The sequence below is a fragment of the Suricata suricatta genome, chromosome 10 (genome assembly GCF_006229205.1).
Source record: "Suricata suricatta isolate VVHF042 chromosome 10, meerkat_22Aug2017_6uvM2_HiC, whole genome shotgun sequence".
Classification (NCBI taxonomy): domain Eukaryota; kingdom Metazoa; phylum Chordata; class Mammalia; order Carnivora; family Herpestidae; genus Suricata; species Suricata suricatta.
In genome coordinates, this window is record NC_043709.1 from 6,667,415 (window position 1) to 6,689,387 (window position 21,973).

Consider the following 21,973-nt stretch of genomic DNA (forward strand, 5'->3'; position numbering starts at 1 on the left):
GCCCTCTGCCGCCCCATCACATCATTTATGCTTTAGTAACAGAGGTCGGTTAAACACCAGCAGGATTCCACGTGCTGGTCTAGAGTGTGTCCCGCCACCAGCACGTAGGCCTATGTGCTCCATCCGTGTTAATCGCTGAGGAGGTGCATGGAGTATTTTCTCCTTGGCTTTTATATACTAACTTAACTCTTACAGTCAGCAGAAGGCTGACTCCGGGAGACCAAACTCTACATTCTTTGTTATTCACGATGAAAACAGGGCTGTTCTCCGTGTCTTCCGTTTGTTTCCACGTGCATGCTTCATAGGCCTTGAATTCAATGCCTTGGATGTGCCAAGAGGCTTGGAGACATGCAGGCATCTGACCCACCCACTCTGGCCTGCTGAGGAAATCCTAGTGGGAAAATAATCTGCTTCTGTGGGGTGCTCATATCCACTGAGCCTAATTCATGTTCCAAAATGGCCTTGTGACCTAATTCAAATCACCGCCTCCTACTCGCCTCCTCCCACTCCAGTGAGGCAAATAAATAAATAAAAATCAGTTAAGTCCCACTTTCCAAGGCCTGTCCCCCTGTGGAGGAGGCCATGGCCCTTGTTCTTTTGCTTCCGCGAACAGGTTTCATACAATGTCTTTTCTTCTTGCTTTTATGCTGGACAAACTGTGCCTCTTTATTTACCTGTTTGTAAAATGGTGGTAATAAATATTTGCCTGCTGTACTACATAAGGATGATGTGACAAGAAGGATAACTTGGAAGCAGTTCAGATTCAGGAAGGATGTGCATCTGCTCAGTCCATTAAAGATGCTCGTCCTGCCACTCCCCTTCAGCATGCAGTCTGTTTCACAGCACCTCTGTGGAATTTGAGCTCAGTGTGAATAAGGGCAGAGCCTGCCCCACAGTCTGTAGGGGGCTACCCCAGAAGCCCTCTGTCCATTTGTGACCTCGTGGGCCAGAGCAGCAGGTCTCTGAGTGAAAAGCAGACCGGTCTCCGCTGGAGGAGGGACAGAACTCTGCTACATTCAATTTTCCTTGTTATTACATTTAGCCTCACAACACTAACAGAAAATGAAATGTTTATATGTAAAATAGACACAGCATTGGGGCACCTGGGTGGCTTAGTTGGTTAAGTGTCTGGCTCTTGGTTTCAGCTCAGGTCATGATCTCACAGTTCATGAGTTCGAGCCCCAGCCCCACATCGGGTTCTGCACTGTCAGAGTGGAGCCTCTCTCTCCCTCTCTCTCTACCCCTCCCTCTGCTTTTGCATTCTCTGTCTCTCTCTCTCTCTCTCAAAATAAATAAACTTAAAAAAATGGACACATCATTTCATATTAATTTCCTAGATACTTTAATCTGTTCTTACATCTTACCCACCCATCCTGAGGTAAAATTTATCTTTTGGAACTCTTAACCCTTTTGCCCAAGACCATTATAATAAAAGAGTCTCCATTTATCAGACTTCTGTGTACCACACACTGTAATGTTTTATCTTATTTTTTAAATAAGCTTTACGCCCAACATGGGGTTCGAACTCACGACCCCAAGATCAAGTATTGCATGCTCCACCAACTAAGCCAGCAGGTGCCCCCACACTGTGATGCTTTATGTATGTTATTGTTTGCAGTCACAGCAATTCTGTGTTGAAGAAACTGAGGCCCAAAGAGGTTCCATAAACTTGCCCAAGACCCACCACTAGCAAGGGGAGAAGCGAGGGTCTGAGTTTGTCATACTCTTAGCTGCCTCTGATGACACTATACAGGGCCATCAGTAAGTTGTCACAGAGGGACCATGCTTCCTTTTATCTCTTTTGAAAAAGAAAAGTACATTAATGTTATGTCACTTGAAAGTTTTCTTAAAGGGGCAAGATATTCCATTTATTTCCTAGGTGAATTACAGAATAATTAAGGAATTAGAGTAATTTATGCAAAGGAAGAAGCCTAAGCATATTACCTCACCTTCCAAACAGCACTTACAGTTCCATCCCTTAGACAGTCACAGGGCAGAGGCGCTCAGGCACTTAAGCGTCCGACTTTTGATTTCAGCTCAGGTCATGATCTTGACATTCGTGAGTTCAAGCCCCGGCCTGCTTGGGATTCTTTCTCTCTCCCTTTCTCTCTCTGCCCCTCCTGTGCATGCCCTCTCTCTTTCTCAAAATAAATAAATAAACAAAAAGAGACAGAGATAAAGTCACAGGGCAAAGACTGAAAACATTTAGCAATCAGAGAACAGTTAACATGAAGCAAAGGCGAGTGAGTGATTTTTGATAATGTTCTCATGTCTTTAGCTGTTCTTCCTCGCCATTCTTAGCACCGCCATGTAGTATCTCCCACCAACTGTTGCAAAGCCCTCACTTCAGTCTCTTCTCTCTACGGTCTGCCCTCCTGATCATCTTCTATATTGGGAGTTGTTCTCTTTTAAAAGATATAGTTGTCTTGGGCTGCCTGTGTGGCCCATTCAGTTAAGGGTCTGACTCTTGGTTTCGGCTCAGGTCATGATCTCACAGTTTGAGTTCAAACCCCAAATCAGGCTCCACGCCCTCAGCTTGGGATTCTCTCTCCTCTCTCTCTCTGTCTCTCCCCTGTTCGTGTCTCTCTCTCTCTCTCTCTCCCTCTCAAAATAAATAAACACATAAACTTTTTTAAAAAATCATTGAAAAAATAAATAAAGTATTTATTTGTCTTTTAAAAACATGGATCTGGGGGCGCCTGGGTGGCTCATACAAGCATCTGACTTCGGCTCACGTCATGATCTCAAGGTTCATGAGTTCAAGCTCCACATCAGGTTCTGTGCTGACAGCTCAGAGCCTGTGTGTCTTTCTTGCTCTGCCCCTACCCCACTCATACTCTATTTCTCTTTCAAAAATAAACATTAGGGGCGCCTAGGTGGCTCAGTCGGTTGAGTGTCTGACTTTGGCTCAGGTCATGATCTCGTGGTTTGTGGGTTCTGGAGCCTGCTTCAGATTCTGTGTCTCCCTCTCTCTCTGCCCCTCCCCTACTCATGCTCTGACTCTATCTCTGTCTCTATCTCTCACAAATAAATAAACATTTAAAAAATAAATAAATAAACATTAAAAACAAAACCATGGATCTGGTCAAGGCACTCTGGACTGCCTAACAAGCATGAATGCCCCCACGATGTAGGACAGCCTTCTGTCCCAGCTTACCCAACTTTGCTGCATCCTTGCTGACCACTTTTCCTCCTGTTACTAGCCCTACAGTCTTTGCTCTACCATGCAGGACCCTGGTCTTTGTCACAACCGTGCGTTCGGACATAATATTCCCTCGGGCAGAAACATCTATCCCTGCCCCTACTTTTCCCAGGTTGAATTACAGTTTATGAAGGTAGTTCCATATCTTTATTATATATAGCATCTTATTTTTGCCACTCTGTAATGATACCACTCTATAATTAGAACCTATCAACATTGTGCTTTACTTAGTTATGTGTGTGTGTCTCTTTCCATTTGACTTCGGGCTCCTTAAAGGCAGGACAGTGATCTGTTCGTACTTTCATTTCCATATCTAGCGTCATTTCTGCCATATAGAGTTACAGAATATATTTGCATTGACTATCCAAATGGATGGCATTTGTAAACTTTCACTCTGTCATTTTCTGAAGGGTTTCACCTCCCATATGCTCAATGAAGAAGTGGATAATAGCTTTTTTATACCATTGTTTTACCATTGTCTCTCTATGTGAGACACATTAAAGGCAAAGTTGAGTTGACCCCAAAGGGGAAGAAAAGCAAACACAAAATTGGGGTACATGTGTACCAGTGTTTTTATCTTGCATTCTGATGAAGGATTCTGTTAACCATTCAACTTACTTAACACGACATACCTATATCATGACCTAAGGACCTTATTGGAGGAGAATTGCCTTCCCGGAAAATCCCCCTAGAGGTTTATAGTGGGTTACTCTGGGTTTGAGCAATGTTCTGAATTTACTCAGGCTGGGAGTCCATTTAATCTGGTCCTGAGTAGCTAAATCTCTTCTTTTCTCCACAGGGAAACAGCTGGAAGGCATCTGGTAAGTTGGGTGGGACTCCTTACACTGACTGACTGCACTTCTGGTTCCAGTGTGTGGCTTCCAGCTTGGAACCTAGCTCTCTGTATCATGAAACTTCCAAGTTCTAAAGCAATGGTTCTCAACCAGGGATCGTCTTGTGCCCCTCTCCCCAACCCCAGGGACGTTTGGCAGTGTCTAGAGACATTTTTGATGGCTGGGCGGAGGCCAGGGATGCTGCTGTAAACACCGTACCATGCACAGGACAGCCCTTCACAATAAAGAATTAGCCAACCCCAAAAATGGCAGTGGTGGTGAGGCTGAGAAGCCCTGGCCTAAAGAAAGGTAGAATGATGTCATGCCCACGCCTGACCACCCTTCTAACTACAGAAGCCTCAAGGGCTCCACATGGCTGTCTTAAAACTCATCTACTGTGGTCTGTCCGCACCGGACCCACCCCTTTCAGACAAGATGGTAGCTAAGTTCCCAGTTCCACTAATGAGGAGAGGAAACCATAGGTCAGTGTTCCATCTAGACTCCTGGAGCCTGCTGACATGGGTGACCAGAATGATCTCTCGCTTTGTTTGACTCAAACCAAGTAATATGAGCACCTTTACCTCAAACAGGTCCACACTTATCCTCTGGTCTCGCCCTCAGTGTGGTCCAGGTTAACGGCTCCCCTTAACCACCTGGGAGTTAACCTTGGTCTGCGGAGCTGTATGGCAGTAAAGGTGTATCCGTGTCAGGGGGAATCTAGGGGCTCCTCTTCTGCTCACGTGTTCTGTTCTGCCCCCAGGAGACATTGAGTAGTGTCTGGAGACATCTGGTTGTCACAACCAGTGGGGGGATGCTACTGGCTTCTAGTGGGTGGAGGCCAGGATGCTGCTAAGCTTCTAGAATGCACAGAACAGCCCCCCAGCAAAGAATTCTTCAGCCCCAAATTCTAATAGTGCCAAAGTTGAGAAACTCCCATCTATGGTATTTATGCCTTTGGGCTGCTGACTGTGTAAGTCCTATCCTTGGGCAGAAATTATTCTCCTTGCAGTGTGGGCTTTACTTTCTCTCGGACCAGTTTTTAAGCTTTCTGGCTTATCCTGTCTTTTCTCTGCATTGCAGGCACACCTCCATAGTTGTGCACAAGGATGAGTTCTTCTTTGGCAGTGGCGGTATCTCCAGCTGTCCCCCAGTGAGTGGCTCCCCAACACCCTGCCCTGAAGTCTCATGTTCCCGGGGTTCCCATAGACCAGGAACTTTACTAATACTCTGTGTATCTGGCTTCTAGCCCAATGGATGTCAACCTGTGGCATAGTTCCTCATAACTACCTTAAGCTCAAGAACACCCTTCCCAGGCCTCCTCTGTGCCCCCTCAGCCTATGTGGGTCCCTCTGGGTCACACTGAGCGTGATAGGATGGTTGAGCTGAGACTGTATCTCACTCTCTGTCCCCGTCACCATCTCAGTGTCAAGCTCATAGTATGAACTGAGTCAACATTGAGCTGAAGGATGAGGGCTCTGAGGGGTGATACAAATTGCCCAAACTTACACGGCCAATAAATTGCACCAGTACTAAAAGTCAGGACTCTCTGTGTCTGAAGCCCATGCACCTGTCAAAACCTTTCTCTCCGAGTGATCTAAGGTTTTCCTAGGAGGTGTTCAAGCAAAGACCAACCAACCGCTCATTTTCTACTCATAAATGGAAAGTCATTCTTGATTTCTTCCTCTCACTCATCCCCCACCTCCTGTAACAAATCCTTCATTAAGCCCAGTCAATTCTACCTCGTAAGAGTATCTTAAATCAGTCTCTCTCTGTTCATCTCTTCCCATATTTGCAGAGTTTCACCTTCATCCATGCCACCCTCACATCCAGCCTGGACCACAGCAGTACATCTGCCCCTCCTGCTTAGTCAGGTCTCCACACAGGAGGCAAAGTGATTGTTTCAAGATGACAGTCTAGTCATGGCATCCCCCTACTGAAGTCAGAACTCTGACCACTGCTCTTGGAATAAAACCCAGAAAGCTCAGCATGGCCTCCCGGGCCCTATCTGCTCTGGTCTCGGTCTCCCTCTCTGAAAGACCTCTGTTCAGGTTGTGCCTTTCCCCACCCCCACCCCCTTCTCATTCCTTGGACATACCTTGACATTTAAACATACTCTCTCACTTTGTCCACCTCCCTGATCCTTATCTGGTCTGCCTCTCCATCCTTCAGATTTGAGCTCGATGTTACTTTCTTAAGGCAAGCCTTCCCAGATCCCTCAGACCGGAAAGGCCCCCTGTTAACGTACTGATGGCATGCTGGACTTTTCCAGCAAGAACCTTATAGCAGCTCATAATTATATATTGGTTTATGGGACTTTTTTTGTCTGCCTTCCCCGCTAGACTATAAGCTCCATGAGGGCAAGAATCTCATCTGTTTTGTCCACATCGTACCCCCAGTGCCTAGCATAAGGCCCGGCACATAAAGTTCTCAATACATATTTGTTATATGAATGAATAATAGGGGGTCGAACAGTGATCTTCCAGTCTCTTGCAATTTTGAGACCATTATTCTTGGACTGTCATAATTATCCCGCTCACCAGGCTTTACCCAGTGCCTAGAACAATGTCAGCCACACAGTAGATGCCCAATAGCTATTGCATGAATTAATGATCTTTCCAAGGAGTTCTCAGGAGTGCTCTCCCTTACCCCCTAGCCCATTCCCAGCCCTGCCCTCGCCAGTGATCGGTCGCACACCCACGGCTGGTTTCCCTTGGCCCCATCTCTCCTTTAGTGTGCTATAGTGGTCTGTTAACCTATGGCAGAGGGTTTTCTGTAAGCCTTTCATGGGCCGTTAAGTCCCTTGCCTGGGGAACCCTATCACCATTGTTAGATTAGCCTCCCAGATCAAAATAGAACTGAATTGTGGCAGTGTTTGCCAGCCTGCCGGATTTCTCGCAGTCCGTCACATTTCCCCAGTGTTCTAAGGGACAGCAAGTGTGTCACAAGAAAAAACTGGCTGCGTACACTCAAATATAGGCATGGAAAGATGGCCTATCAAGTGCTAGCCATCTTTGGTTCTTTTGTTGTGCCCTTGCGATCAGGCATACTGGGAACAAAGGGACACTTCAGATTCTGGGTTTCTATTTTTTTTGATCGCCTGGATGAGGGGACAGCATCAGGGGTCTGACTGGCCAGACACTCGGCTTCCCAGGGTCCCACCAGAAACAAGCAGCCCAGCTTCTTAGCCACGTTGCCAGCATGTGGCAATGGAGAGTTAACAGGAAGCTCTAAGCCCTTGCGGCCTTGGTGCAAATAGGAAATAACACTCTTCATCCGCACTGGGTGCTCTGAAAGGGAAACGTTGGAACAGAGCATTTGTGGTCTCCCATGGGAAGCCACGTTAAAAAATTCAGTAGAGATGGTGACTTAATGACTTTCTTTCGGTTGGCTCTTTTAGGGAGGGACATTGCTTGGGCCCCCAGACTCTGTGGTTGATGTGGGGAGCACAGAAGTCACAGAAGAACTCTTTCTGGAATACCTGTCCTCCCTGGGGGAGTCTCTGTTCCGGTGAGTGGAGACAGGGGTGGTGGTTAGTTGTGTCTGGCCCCCCACTAGACGATTGGCCCCAGCTGGCAGCCACAAGGTCATGTCCCCCAGAGCGCGCAGCACAAGGTCTGGCCCAGTATTTGCTGAATAAATAGGAAGAGAACGCGATCATCAAGCCACAGAAGGAGCTCAGCTTCGCTCCGAGGCAGATACCCCATCCCAGCAGACCGTCTGCTGAAACCCTGAGGACAGGAAGGGCTATTTATTCCTTCTGATGAAAATCAGCTGCTGCTGTTTCAGCACTTGCTGCTCTCAACCCATACTGGGCCAGCATCTCGTCCTGAAAAATCAAAGCCAGGGTTTGTGGAGGGGTTTGGATGAAATGCCAGCTTGAGCAGGTTTTCTCTTAAAGACGCTTTAGTCGATTGCCATTGTAACAATTGTAAAACTCTAACACTAGAGCTCTGCTTTCGTGAATGTAAAGATTCTGCTGAAACTGTAGAGGAGCCATATATTTTTATTTCATCTTTCCCTTAAACTGTTTTTTGTGGTTCAGAGTGGCAGATCAAGCAGTCCTTTGGAGTGTAAGAGAGAGGGAAGATCACAGCCCTCTTTCTCAGCTGTGTGCTCCATGCCATTTCCTGGTTTATTTCATATGTGTGCTTGCTGACTCTCTCAGATCTGTTCTCCAAACCTTTCTCACAATGTACAGAAGTGAGGCCTACAACCTCTTTGAACACAACTGTAACACCTTCACCAACGAAGTGGCGCAGTTCCTGACTGGGCGGAAGATCCCTTCCTACATCACTGACCTTCCCTCTGAAATTCTATCCACGTAAGTGGCCCTTGGTGGTCTCTGTCCTCCCCCACTCCCCACACCACCGAAATCACCATTCACAGTCAGTGTCTGCCCTCCCCTGACCCCAGCAGAATCCTCCCGAGCTGGGTGGGCCCTGCCCTGATGGCAGCTGCTAACGGGGAAAGCCACTATCCCCTCCACTCACCGATGTGCCCCTGTGTTACCCGCCCCCCTCCCGCCCCGCATCCTTGGAGCTGGACCAGGTCTACCCTGGCCTGAGTGCAACCACAGAACTTAGAAACCCACTTGACACTGGCTTCAACATTTGTACAGACCCCCGGCCTCCCATCAAGCATGCCACTCCCCAGCAGTGCTCGCTTAAGTGCGCTTTCAGATAGACAGGCAGAGAGATCAGAGGATTGGTAGGGTGGCTTGTTTTGCAGATGTCATTTGTTAGTCTTTCTTCCCCCGCACCACGAGCTCTTTGATGCCCTCAGAGACAACTTCCTGCTTGCTCTCATACCTCAGTAGACATTTTCTTCAAGAACACACTGTAGCCCCTCCCACCCTGATGCAGCTCAAGCACTGTGGGCCATCATCCAGACAGTGTCCCCTGAAAGGACACATGGGCACGTGTGCATACGCACGTGCGCACACACACACACACACACACACACACACACACACCTGAAGCCATCACACCCTTCCCTTCCTTTGCTGTTGATTGTGTTCAAGCAGGCCTCTGCCCACTCCAGGACCATGTTCATTTGCAAACCCTGACTCAGTTTCTCCTGAACTGGGGCCCTGTCCAACAGAGATCCTGGCAGGTTTGGCAGGCTCAGCAAGGTGAGCTGCTTTTCACACCTGGGTAGGCACCTCTCAGGACAAATTTGCATAGGAAACAAGGCTGCCCTGTCAATCTAGTGAGGAGAGCCCCATCTCCCAGCCCTGCCCCTGCCTTCCAGTTCCTCGGTGGTTGTGTTAAACCTCACAGTCTTACTAAAGGATCTAGGTTATGAGGCCCCAAGCAAGGAGAAGTAGCTGGAGAGTTCTTGCTGTTATATTTGCTGGGTGGAGCTCCAGGACTTGTCTGAATTAAGGTTAATGTATTTTGGTGTCATCCATCTGTCTATGCTCGAGAATACTCCCTTTGAACCTGGACATGATTTTCCTTTTTTTTTAATTAATTAATTTATTTATTTTAATGTTCTATTTTTGAGAGAGAGAGAGAGACAGCGTGAGCAGGGGAGGGTCAGAGAGAGAGGGAGACACAGAATCCGAAGCAGGCTCCAGGCTCTGAGCTAGCTGTCAGCACAGAGCCCGTCGCGGGGCTCAAACCCACGAACCGTGAGATCATGACCTGAGCTGAAGCCGGACGCTTAACCGACTGAGCCACCCAGGTGCCCCCGGACATGATTTTCAAAAATGGCAATATCCACCAAAGAAAAAAGCCAGTTACTGAGAAGTGTTGTGGGCACCCTGATTTAAGGTTCTAGGAATTTGGGGAAGTCTCTAAAGTTCCAGTATTTGCAGTGTTTTTTTCCAGCCACGCTATTCTGAGAGCGAACTGGGAGCCCTTTAGAAAGTGGCCTTAATGCCTCCTGGCAACCTGCATTTTCATTTTTCCTGAATATTCCTGTACTCCCTAGAAAATATCTTTTTCATATCCTTTTTCTTCTGCTCAGTTTCCTCCCTTAAACTTTATTTTTATCTACATATGCCATGAGAATTAAAGATTCAAGTGCAGAAAGGTCAGAAAGCTCTAGTTCCCTGTATGCGGCCAGCCTGTTCAAGCCAGAGCTAACCAGGGTCTCCAGGCGAAGGTAGTAAGACAGTAGCATCTCCTGAGGAGGGGGCCCCAGGAGTAAAAACACAGAGCAGGCTATCTCGAGGGCTCCTCCATGAACGTCATGTACAAGGTAGGTGAGAAAACCGAATGGGGTTATGGGTGTCCTTCCCCGTGTGGTGGCATCACTGCACCCGTGGGCGTGGTTGTGACTGTCTGCACCCAGCCCACCCCAGCCTCTGGGTCTCTCTTCTCCACAGGCCCTTCGGACAGGCCCTGCGGCCCCTCCTGGACTCCATCCAGATCCAGCCTCCTGGAGGGAGCGCCGTGGGCCGACCCAACGGCCAGAGCTAACAGGACTGCATGGGACCGCCCTGCCTCACCAGGGCTTTTCCTTTTTAAACAAAACAAACCCTACCAGATTTCTATTTTATAATTTTACATCAGAGCTAACAACCAGGGGACGGCTTTTTAAATTTCCCAGGGAAGGAGATCACCAGGCTGCATGTAGGACAATGCTGCTAAGAAACAGAACAAAACGCCATCCCTTCTAATAGTATTATACTAATTTATTAAGGCTGTCTTGTCTGTGAGTTCACTTTTGACGCTGCTTCCTAAGCGTCCTCCACACTGGAGAAAAGGAGAGGGTGTGTTTAAGCAGAAGGCACGAGGCACGGTTTGGGGGAGCCCCAACCCAGAACCTCTTTCCAGAGAACGCCCACGCTCTGCCCAGGTTGCCACCACCTGTGGGACCCAGGTGAGTTTTACAGCACCCACGAAGCAGCCATTGCAACATCCCAGAAGCAGTTCCTCTCTAGCATTAAATGAACCAAAGGATTTGGTGCACATGGACCAGTTTCAGGATGACTAACCCAGCCTAAGTGAACTCTGTAGCCACAGCCTCTCCCGCCTCCCCTCCCTACCCGAAGCAAGGCCATGGGGCCAGGGCTGGAGCAACCAAAAGCCTCAGGATCAGGAGAGAGTGACAGCAAGTGTTAGGCCAGAGAAAACAGGATAAAGCCATTCTTCCTTCCACCTGCCGATTGCTAATCCTCTGACATTAGTTTTGGAGAGCCTGCCTTGCTGGCCACAGGCCGCTCTTCCTCGGCATGGCTGACCTGTCCTAGTTCGTGACGGTCTGGGCTGGAGCGGCGGAGACCCAGGCCTATTGTCGACAAGTGATAATGCAGATTGTTTGCAGCCCCTGTACCACCCCCTCCACCCCCCCAAACCAGTATGCAATACTCAGCTAGGGACCAAGGGGAAGCGATTCCCTGCTCTAGGAAAACACCCCTGATGTAGAAAGAATAATCAGAATCAAGGTGGCAAGAAGATTTCGAGTTGTTTCTGATAGAGATTTTTTACATTATCCTCAATGTGTTTTGAAGGCACATGTTATTTCTGTCGTCATTCTGACTTTACGGATGCGTTGGTGAGAGCCTGTGTGCACATTTCGCTAAGGAGCTGCTAGGAGCTTATAGGGAGGACCCGTCTGGATGTTTCTTACTTGGAGAGGCTTTCAGATTCCTTTTCGTCACATGCCTCCCTTAAGTTAGTTTTTGGAGGAGTGAGTGTGGAGAAGGGTCTCAGAGCTGTCAGGTCCCTGAGTCCCAGCCCTGGCATCTGTGGGTCCCTCCCCCACAGCTCCTGCCATTTCTCAGACTTGAATTATGTTCCCTTCCCTGGGGTCTGGCTGGTAGCAGGTGCCTTTGCTCTTCATAAAGCTGCTGCTCACCTCTGGCCTCATCCCGCCCTGACTCTACCATTAGCCATAGCAGTTGGCATCATTAGGGTCTCGGCTAGAGGAAAAGATGGTTTTCTGCCTTTGTGTTTGCCTGTGACCTGACCGGGGGCCCCTCCATGGTGACCAACTCTGAGGTCAAGTGACATTTCAGAGAGCAGAAAACTAGCAGAGACTGTTATTTAAAGTTGACCTACTGGCAGAATTGGGCTCACGGAGAATAGGTTTCCGGGCTGGGTTTCTCCCGGGAAGGCAGTTTGCTAGTGGAGTTCTTGGCTTCCTACCTAGGTTTCTCTCCTTTGCCAGCTTGCCTTGCCCAGCCCTCTGTCTCTTCCAGGCTCCTGTTCCAGACCTCTCTTCCCAGGGCTCTCAGCTCTAGCCAGAGGGTGCTGGGCACCACAGGCTCCTCTCTTCAACCCCACATCCGGGCTCAGCTGGCTTCACCCCTAATAGCAAACTCTCCAGACCAGGAGAAGTTTGCCAGAGTGGCTGCCCTGAGAGACCGACTTACACGGTTCATTGAAAGCCTCCCTTCATGCCCAGCAGCCATTTGTGCCAATGCCTCCGCCCTAGGCTTGTGGGGAGAGATGCCAGAGTCCGCCAGCAAGCAGCCTTCTCTGAGCTCTCCAGGAAGGCAAGCCCTCTCTCTGCACCCAAGTCCCACTGTCACTCATTTTAGAAGCCTGGGCTCACATTGTGACCGCCAACCCACTCCTCACATTTCTCTGTCAATCCCAGAACCTCAGGAGCGTGCTCGTTATGACCAGCTAGCTCCACACGGTGTGTGAGGCCAGCAGAGCGAGAAACGAGCCATGTGTATAAGTGTCTCATGCAGTAGACACCTCCATTGAGGTCCATTTGAAGGGACAGGGAAGGAGGAGGGATGAGACCGTCACTCCTTCCCCCAAATAAAGCTTGTACCTTTGAGATTCCTTTGCCCTTGAAGTCAAACTAGTAACTGTGTCTAGTACGGAGGTGTTTGCTGGTTTTCTTTAGTGTTTTTTCTAATGCAATAAACTCATTTCTGCCTGCTGCATTTGCATCGTGCTTGAAGGTCTGGGTATGCGTCCAACATGGCCAGGCTTCTTCTCGGTCTGTCTCCCTCTGAGCTTCACTCTGCAGAGTCTGGGTATGCTGCCTTTGCCTGTCAGCCTTGCGAGTAAGAAGTGAGGATAGCAGGGAAGAATGGGTGACTTTCGCCACTGGTTTACAAACGTAGGGAAGAGGCCCTGAGGGAATACTTGCCCAATGTCACCTTGCAGCTGGTGGTAAAGTAAGACTCAGAGCCTCTGTCTGCTGGCTTCAGCTTCTGAGATGTCCCCCTAGAGGACCCTGGCCATCAGAGAGCATCTGATCACACCGAGAAGCCTTCACTTCTGGCTTCAGTTTGGCTCTAGGCCGGGTCTGTGGCCCCAAGGATCTCCCCACCTTGTTACCATGGCCTCACTCGACAAGTGTGGGGGTGGGCAGATAGCTCTCTGAGTGTCCCCTGGCACTCCAGACACACCAGTGTGGCTGCAGGTGTCTGTTGGTTCAGTTGGCCCGCTTTGAGTGAGCATGCTCCACATGCCGAGGCGATGCTAGGTACTTTCACACACAACGGACTTGAGGTGTGGGTGCTGGTCTTGTATTACAGAGGGAGACACAGGTACAGAGAAACTAAGTTATCCAGGCGGCAAATGACTGAGCCCTAGAATCTAGGCCACATTCTCACCACCGCACCTGTGAGACCTCGTTATTGAGGCGCTGTGTCTTTCCAGCATGTTAGCTGGGGAGTAAGGCTCCGTCTCTCCAGAGGACGCGGGGGGGTAGGTGGCTTTGGCTGACACCCTCCCTGCCCCCAAAGCTGACATGTTCAGAGGCAGGAATCTTTAGTAAGAGTGCCGGTTCTGAGATCCCACAGCCTGGGCTTAAGTCCTCACTTGGCCACGTGTGGGCCAGTCTGTTTGTCTCCTTATCTGTAAAATGGAGGCAATGGTCCCTGTCTCACAGGGTGGTTTTCCAGAGGGTAACTGTAAAGTGCTAGGCTTGGTGCCTGGCACAGATCAAATACTCAATGAATGTCAGGCTCAGGGCATAATGCATTCAACAGCCACTGACTGGGGACTCTGTGAGCCAGCTCCGTGCAGAGGCCCCGGCCAATCCTCTCTGCCGAGGACAGTTTCTGAGACAAGATGGTGCGGATGTGCACTGCCTGCTTCTGTGGGAAATGGCACGTGGTTTTACCCTTAGACTTTGTGACTCCCAGCAAGTCAGTCTGGAGTAAATCCATTCGTCCCCACAAAAGTCTCCCTGGGAGCCTACTGTATATAAAGCAGCACTGGGCTCTGTGCTGGGGGGCGGGGGGCAGGGGCGGGGGACAGGACAAAAAGGCCCCTGTGACAGGGATTCTATTCTGAGGAGGCTGGGAGGCAAAGGGGTAGAGAAGTTTGGTAATCTCAGGTGGCCTAGTGCTAGAGGGAAATACAACCAAGTGGCAGCAGGTGTGAACTCCCCAGGTGTGAATGGAATAGCATCAGGAGGTTGGGGACCTTGTGTGACAAGGTGATGTTTAATCTGAGGCCTCACTGACATTGTATAGATCTGAGAGAAGAGCACTCAGGCACAGGGAGCAGCAAGTGAAAAGAGCGTTGGAATGGAGGTCGGAGTGACTGAAGCATGAGAACTAAGGGGGTGGTGGGAGGGGCGGAGGCTGGAGAGGCCAGTGGGCCAGACGGTGCGAGGCCTTCTGGGTCACAGAGTGACACAATCTGTTTGCTATGTGGAGAACAGACTGGGGATGGGACGGCTCAAGAGGAGCAGCAGAAAGCCAGGGGAGGGGGCTTGCAGGAGGCAAGTAAGAGCTGAGGTGTGCTGTGCACCTGCCAAGTGCCCGGGGAGCTGCGGAGAAGCTCCCTGCTCCCCAGGGACTCCGAGCGCCTGTGAAACCAGAAAGGCAAGGCCAGGGCCGCATGACCGCACAGCCACTGTCAGCCCCCTGTCCTGCGGCCACGAGCTTTGGCTGAGCTCCTCCAGCTTTGATGCGGGGTCTGCCTAGATTTCTTCACTTATTTTTTCCAAAATGTATTTGGGTTATATTCTATATTTAGAATGTGTAGGCAACCAATGAAAGTAGAAAGATGAGAGGAAAAAGGCCTCTGCAATCCCACCATCCTCAGAGCTATTGGGTTTAGTGAGCATCTTTGCAGAGATTTCTGTGGATTTGAAGACACGCATGCTGGACACGCTGCGTGGTACCTGCCTTTGTTCTCAGCACATAGTGAAGGTCTGCACAGTCCCAGCGAGGTGGCAAGAGAACACCTGAGGAGGGAGTGATGGTGCCTGGTGGTATTGGATACAGAAAGCTCTAAGGAGAGAAGATTCCAGAAAAGTTTTCCCCAAAACTTGAGGGAACCATCAGGTAAGAGTAGGCAGCTCCTCACAGTTGTGTGCGTGGAGGCCAGACCTACTCTGGAATGGGATCGTGGTGCAGGAGGACGCCTGCCTGGCCATGTAGGTTGGACCAGGAGACCCGCGTCTCCTCACACTCATAGGGGCTCTGGCCTGGGAGGCAGCAAAGAACCAGGAGGGGTCTGGCACATCACGGAATGTGACCCCTTGACCACGGAGCCTGGCGTCTTTGGAAAGGGGTAGGGCTCCTGGGACTGACCCTGGTCCTAAAGGCTTGCCAGGGAGCCCGAGTCCCCTCCGGAGATCTCTGCCCCACAGTTTGGCTCCACTGGAGAAAGCCCCACAAGGTCACGCTGCAGTGAGAGAGGTGGGCACCAGGTGGCGCTGTGGATGTGCTCAGAGCCCAGCCACCTCCAAAGGGTTAGTGCTGCCTACCCCAGGTCACATGCTCCCTACACACCTCAACCACACTGGGCCCGGCCCCCCCCCCCCCCAAGAAACTCACAGAATAACAGTCCAATTGTTCTCACATGTATCAAGGCCCTTCCTAAATCTGTCCCTGGGCGTCTCCAGCCCCCCATACCCTGCTACAAGCGTCACTGCAAACAGTATCCACCTCCAGCTTCAATTACTGTTTGTTGGACATGGATCATCTCTCTCCAACTCAGAGCAGCCCCTTTCTCAGAGCTAAAGGCCCAGCTCCAGCATTTCCTCTACAAAACCTTTCTGACCCCTTCCTGGCAGGCTCCCAGGAGCTGGGGCACCCTCCAGGGGTAGGGTCTGGCTGTGCTCACCTGAGTGCCCGAGCCCAGCACAGGACCTGGAACAGGCCAGCATCTCCTTGAGGTGTGGACATTGAAGGGGATGGTACACCATAAAAATTTAGCCCTAGACTTGCATACAAACCCACCGGGACTGACCTTCTGACTCAAATGACCCTGATCAAGACCTCCCTCTATATGGGCCTCGGCTTCTGCATCTGTGGAATAAAGACAATGGATGAGATAGTCTCCGCCCCCCTCCTGGGGAGAGACCTCCTCTCCCTGCCCCTGACTCCGGAGATGAGGAGTGGTTCACTCGCCCAAATTCTCAGTCCTGGGGCTGAGGTCTGGCCCACAGAGATTACTAACCCCAGGGGCAGAGGTGGAGGGAGGGCTGCCGCCCCTGCCCCCACCTCCAGGTGGGGCAGTGTCATCCCTGTCCCCACTGGCTTGGCCCCAAAGGGACCTGTGCCAACCCAGCAACAGCCTCCACCAGCTCCACAAACACCACCTCTGAGCATGCGCCCTTCTGCTTATTTAAACTCAATGGGCTTGTTTATTGTGAAAACAATGTAAGTCCTGCAGACTTTTAGAAATACGGAGGGAAAAGGTGAACATCCACAATCTCCCCAAACTCCTGCTGCCCCTAAACTAAGAGGGAATCAGAACCAGCAACCAGCCCTTACTGTTCTTTGCAAAGCCTCTTTTAGCACAGATCCTTTCCTGCACCCCCTCATCTTCCTGACAGCCCGGGAGAGGCTGGCAGTGGTGGCCCCATTTATAGATGAGGAAGAGGCTCAGGGAGTAGGAGGAATGTGCCCAAGTTCACCTAGCTGCAGAGGGACAGCCCCAGAACCGCCAATCTGCCTGTATACACGCTGCATGAAGGCTGCCCCTCAGGCTGGGGCTGCCACCCTGAAAAAGTCACACTCCAGGGGCGTGTGGGTGGCTCAGCACGTTAAGTGTCCGACTCTTGATTTTGGCTCAGGTCATGCTCTCACAGTTGTGAGATTGAGCCCTGCGTCTGTGGACCCTGCTTAAGGTTCTCCCCCTCTCCTGCTCATGCGCTCGTGCTCTCTCTAAAAAAAAGTCACACCCCAGATAGGGAAAAAGAGGATCAACAGCTCCCATGTTCACTCAGCACATGTTGACGGTTGGCCTTCCACCAAGGGGGCAAGGAAAAGCATGGCTCTAGCGGAACAGAACTTCATGTGAATCCTGCCCATCCTGTGATCCTGGGAAGCCAACATCACCCCTCTGGGGTCAGCACCTGCTTCTAGAAATTGATATACGTGTACTCACCTCACAGGGTTCTTGGCAAAAGTAAGTGAAATGCCCAGGGTAGGAGCTACGCTGTCCAAACCAAATATGGAAGCCACTAACCTCCAAATCTCAAAAGCCCGACCCCAAAGAGCCAGAGCCTTCCTTTGTGAGCAGGATCCTTCCAGGCCAGGGTCTCAGGCCCCCTGTCTTCAGACCTGGCTTCCTTTGGTGAGCCCAGAGTGCCCTGAGCAGTCTCTGTAGTCCCAGTCCCCCCAGTCCTACTTCTGCCTCTCCCTAGGGCCCCTCCAGGGCCCCATCTGAGCGCCAGTTCCCAGGGATGAGCCTCCCTCTTAAAGGGACACACTGGTGGCCACAGAGCTACTCTATCAGGTCCTTAGCATTTGTGCCTCAGAGCAACTCACTCCCCCTCCCTGGGTTTCAGTGAAACGGGTTGAGGTGAGAATTCTGGAAGAGACTGTGAAAGGTTTTTGTGAGGAAACTAGTTCACTACAGATGTGCTATTGTTCCAGAGCTTAGCTCTGTTTGTGTTTCTAAGTGTGGGCCCAATCCACAGGAGACAAAACCCTGTCCTGTCCTGTGCACCCCCTCCTACAGCTTCTGAGCCCAGTAGCAGGGGTGGGGCCTGGTATCTGCATGTAACCGGCTCTTAGGAACTTCTGGGCAATGGAACTGGTAGGTATCGGCTGTCAGGTATGAGAGACTAATTTAGGCAATTCCAGCCCCACCCACCGGCTCTGTACGAGCTAGCTGGGCCCTAGGAGGGGTCTTGAGCCCAGGCAGTGCTGGGTTGAGTGGTGGGGGTCTGGAACTGACAGCCAGGAAACAATTCTTGAGATGTCTTTGGTGCAAAAAGATGATTTTATTTTATTTATTTTTATGTTTTTATTTTATTTTTGAGAGACAGAGACAGAGTGTGAGCAGGGGAGGGGTAGAGAGAGAGGGAGACACAGAATCCGAAGCAGGCTCCAGGCTCTGAGCTGTCAGCACAGAGCCTTATGGGGGTTCGAACCCACAAACTGTGAGATCATGACCTGAGCTGAAGTGGGATGCTTAACCTTAACTGACTGAGCCACCCAGGTGCCCTCAAAAAAGGTGATTTTTTTAAAGCACAGGGACAGGACCCATGGGCGGAAAGACCTGCACTAGGACTGTGAACGTGACTGTTTATATACCGTGAGTGAGGGGAGGTAAAGGCAGGCCTCTAAAAGGACCTTCATATGCTAAAGAGGACTCTGAAGATACCGAGGACTTACTATAGTCAAGCTGAGGTTGTTTTCCTTCTAGTAAGGCATGAATATTAAGACCGTATGGAGCTCCTAGAGAGATGCTCTGTGCTCTGTATTTGCCTTCAGTGTTTGCCAATGGGCTGCAAGTTATAAAGTTAATTTTATTTACCATTTCATTCTTGCCTTTGTTTCCCAGATCACTTTGGAGGGGAGGGTGATGTTGGGTCTCCAGGAAACTTGAGTCTATAGTGTAAGATTTAATAGATGGAGGCAGAGACGAGAGGAAAGAAAGAGACCAAGTTATGGAGCCAAGAGAGCCTTTATTGGGATCTGAGGTTCCCGGGCGAGGTTTCGTGACCCCGGGAGTCGGGAGTCAGGGAAGTCGCACCCGGTTTGAGAGGGGCGGGGGTTTTAAGGGTGAGGGGGTTCCGGGATTGGTCTTGGGGGGCAGATTACCAAGTAAGGGCATTTTAGGGTCACGGCGACCGGATAGGTTGCCTGCCTCGTCGGGGTGGGGGAAAACTGGAGCTTCATGATTGGCTGTTTCCAAATGGGGCAGGACAATCCAGGTCTGCAGGTGAGGGGCGGGGGTTGTCTGTGCTCGTGTTCTCCTCCGGCCCCCAGCAAAATGGCCGCTCAGTCGCCTTCTTAAGGTAACTCTTACATATAGGTTTCTGGAGATCAGGCTATTGATAAGATTGCCTTTTTCTCATAATTTACTAAAATGTTTGTAAACTGTTGGTGACTCCTGTTGGCATGGCTGTGATCTCTATCAGTTAATTGTTTTTTCCTTCTCTTAGCTTGAGGGCAGCCAGGAGTGCCTTAGGAATGTCACAGGCAGCCCACCTGGGGAGAGGGACATATTTGCTAGTTTGTGCTTTGCCCTGAGATTGCCTTAAATTCCCTCATCACTGGTGCCCAGAGTCCCAGGGACCAGATCCGGATGGAACAGTAAGAGCAGGAGAACGAGTTGGGTTTTCCTTCCCACAGAGATGGTTCTGCTTGCTTTCAGTATCCAACAGAAAACAAAAGCTTCTTGAAGGCAAGGCCCTTGTTTTCTTCTCTGCAGCGTTCCCAGAATCCAGAACAGTGTGTACTCCAAACACATTTGTTTAATGAATGAACCAAACTCTGGCACGGGGCCTGGAAGAAAAAAAACAAACAGGTTTTTTTCTTTTGCCCGGCTTGACTATGGCTCCTCAGCAGGGCACAACTATTGATCCTGTCTTTTACATATTGTCTGATATTTTGCTCATCGTGGATTTTTTTTTGCATTTATTTTGATTTTTAAAAATATTAAGTTAGGCGGGCGCCTGGGTGGCTCAGTCAGTTAAGCGTTGAGCTTCGGCTCAGGTCATGATCTCACGGTTTGTGGGTTCGGGCCCCGTGTTGGGCTCTGTGCTGACAGCTCAGAGCCTGGAGCCTGCTTCAGATTCTGTCTCCCTCTCTCTCTCACCCTCCTCTGCTTGCACAGTCTCTCTCTGCCTCTTAAAAATAAATAAAAAACATTAAAAATGTTTTTAAATATTAAAATTAGAAAGAAAAAAATTAAAATGCCACTTATTTTGACGTTTATATTGGTGTTCTCCTGCTTTTTTGCCAGTGGCAGGTAATCACTTTACCGTTAATTCGTTAATCCCATCTCAGCCCTGCAGGCCCGGCAGGTGCTTTATATAGCCTTGGGCGCATCCTTTTTTTTCTTCACCTAGTGGAGAGCGAACCTTCTAGAGCTTGTCTAGTTCGAGGGCTAGCACATAGTAAGGGGTCAATAACTAATGGTTATTCCTATCTCACTGTTCACAGTCCTATCAGGTGGGGATTACATCCCCATTATGTAGATGAAGAAACAGGTCAGGAAAGGTGACCTGTCCAAATCCTTGCAGTCAGCTGGGACTGTTATGCCCAGATCTCGGTTTCCCCAAAGACCACCAGGAGTCCGAGTCACATATGCAAAAGCAAAGGCCGTTTATTCGGGCTTAAGCTCGGCCTCCCAGACCTCACCAAGGCAGCCGATAGTGCTGAGAGCCCCGATCATCAGTCGGGCAGGGTTTTTATTAAGTTGGGGGTGAGGGATGGGGTGAAGGGTGGGGTGAGGGGGCAGGGATTGTAAGATGATTGGGCAGGGGTTGGCGAGGCGCAGGGTGATTGGATAATTTAAAACTAAGCGGGAGTATCAGGTGTTTTATGATTGGCTCAGGCGAGGGATAGTATCCACTTGGGCAATGGGGGGATGGTTTTTCTTTGCGTTGCTGCTGAGTCATACTTGGGAAAACAGAAATTTAGGCCTTCTAGTTTCTGAGGCTTATTTGAAGCCTGTCATGGAGTTAGTTTGGTCCTTCAGGACTCTGCCTCCAGCAATCTGTTGAGAACAAAGGCAAAAGGAAATATAGACAAAATTAAATTTCCTTGTAACCTGCAGTCCATTGACAAATCTTTGAGACCTGCAGAGTTTAACATTACCCTGGGCAGTCCCAACTGTCTCTCATCCAAGTTCTAACCAGGTCCGACCCTGCTTAGCTTCCGAGATCTACTGTCTCAATGTTAATGCTTTGCTGGAGGAAAAAACAACCTCGGTTTGACAATAGGTAGGCCTCCTAGACCCTGGGAGTCTTCTTTAGCCTAGAAAAGTCCTTTTGGAAACTTCCCTTTGCATTTACCTCCCCCAAATCCCAAAGTATATAATCAGTTACTCCTCACAGCCCCATTCCAGCTCTTTCGGCCCGTGGGTCTGAACCCTGTGCTCTAATAAAAACACGTTTGCACCGAAGACGTCTCAAGAATTCTTTGTTGGCCTTCGGCCCAGAACCCCAACACTTCATACCACGTCAGATCTTCATAGGGCCACCAAGGTCTTCTTGCAGCTACCAAGACAAAAACCAAAGCAAAACAAAACAAAACTATCAAAAGCATTGTGCACTGAAGTACCCAATTTATAGTTGTGTGGATGTGTGTCCTTGCATGGCCTAAACTGCCAGAGCTGATCACAGATGATGAGGGAGCTTCAGGCAAGCTGAGGGCCAAGTACAAGCTAGCACATCCCCCTCCCTTCCCAGGTGGGACATGTATTATACTCCTTAGACACTCCCAGCTATCCCCAAACAAGAAAGGATAAAAACATAAATGGATAAATGGATAAGAGTCTCCAGGGGCGCCTGGGTGGCTCAGTCGGTTAAGCCTCCAGCTTCGGCTCAGGTCAGATCTCACGTTCGTGGGTTCGAGCCCCGTGTCAGGCTCTGTGCTGACAGCTAGCTCAGAGCCTGGAGCCTGCTTCAGATTCTGTGTCTCCTTCTCTCTCTGCCCCTCCCCCTCTCATGCTCTGTCTCTCTCTCTGTATCAAAAATAAATAAAACATTAAAAAAAAAAAAAGAGTCTCCAGCAGTCTACCTGAAAAAGGCTATTCCATTAATGATATAAAGTCCAGGAACTCCCTGCTGTCAGTGTTAATGCTTTGCTAGAGGGAAAAAC

At 49.8% G+C, this 21,973-nt stretch overlaps 1 protein-coding gene across 2 annotated transcripts in view; it reads left to right on the forward strand.

Annotated features, from left to right (window-relative positions):
• The window catches only part of DESI1 (desumoylating isopeptidase 1), a 19,641-nt gene extending 6,758 nt beyond the window's left edge, over positions 1 to 12,883 (forward strand). The window contains exons 2-6 of one of the 2 annotated variants that reach the window (XM_029955936.1): positions 4,002 to 4,023; positions 5,116 to 5,185; positions 7,433 to 7,542; positions 8,201 to 8,356; positions 10,367 to 12,883. In XM_029955936.1, the coding sequence (XP_029811796.1) occupies positions 4,002 to 4,023; positions 5,116 to 5,185; positions 7,433 to 7,542; positions 8,201 to 8,356; positions 10,367 to 10,460 (452 nt within the window). In that variant the 3' untranslated portion in view covers positions 10,461 to 12,883. The remainder of the gene's footprint in view (positions 1 to 4,001; positions 4,024 to 5,115; positions 5,186 to 7,432; positions 7,543 to 8,200; positions 8,357 to 10,366) is intronic. The other variant, XM_029955937.1, reaches the window with a different exon arrangement.
• The last annotated feature ends 9,090 nt before the right edge of the window (positions 12,884 to 21,973 follow it).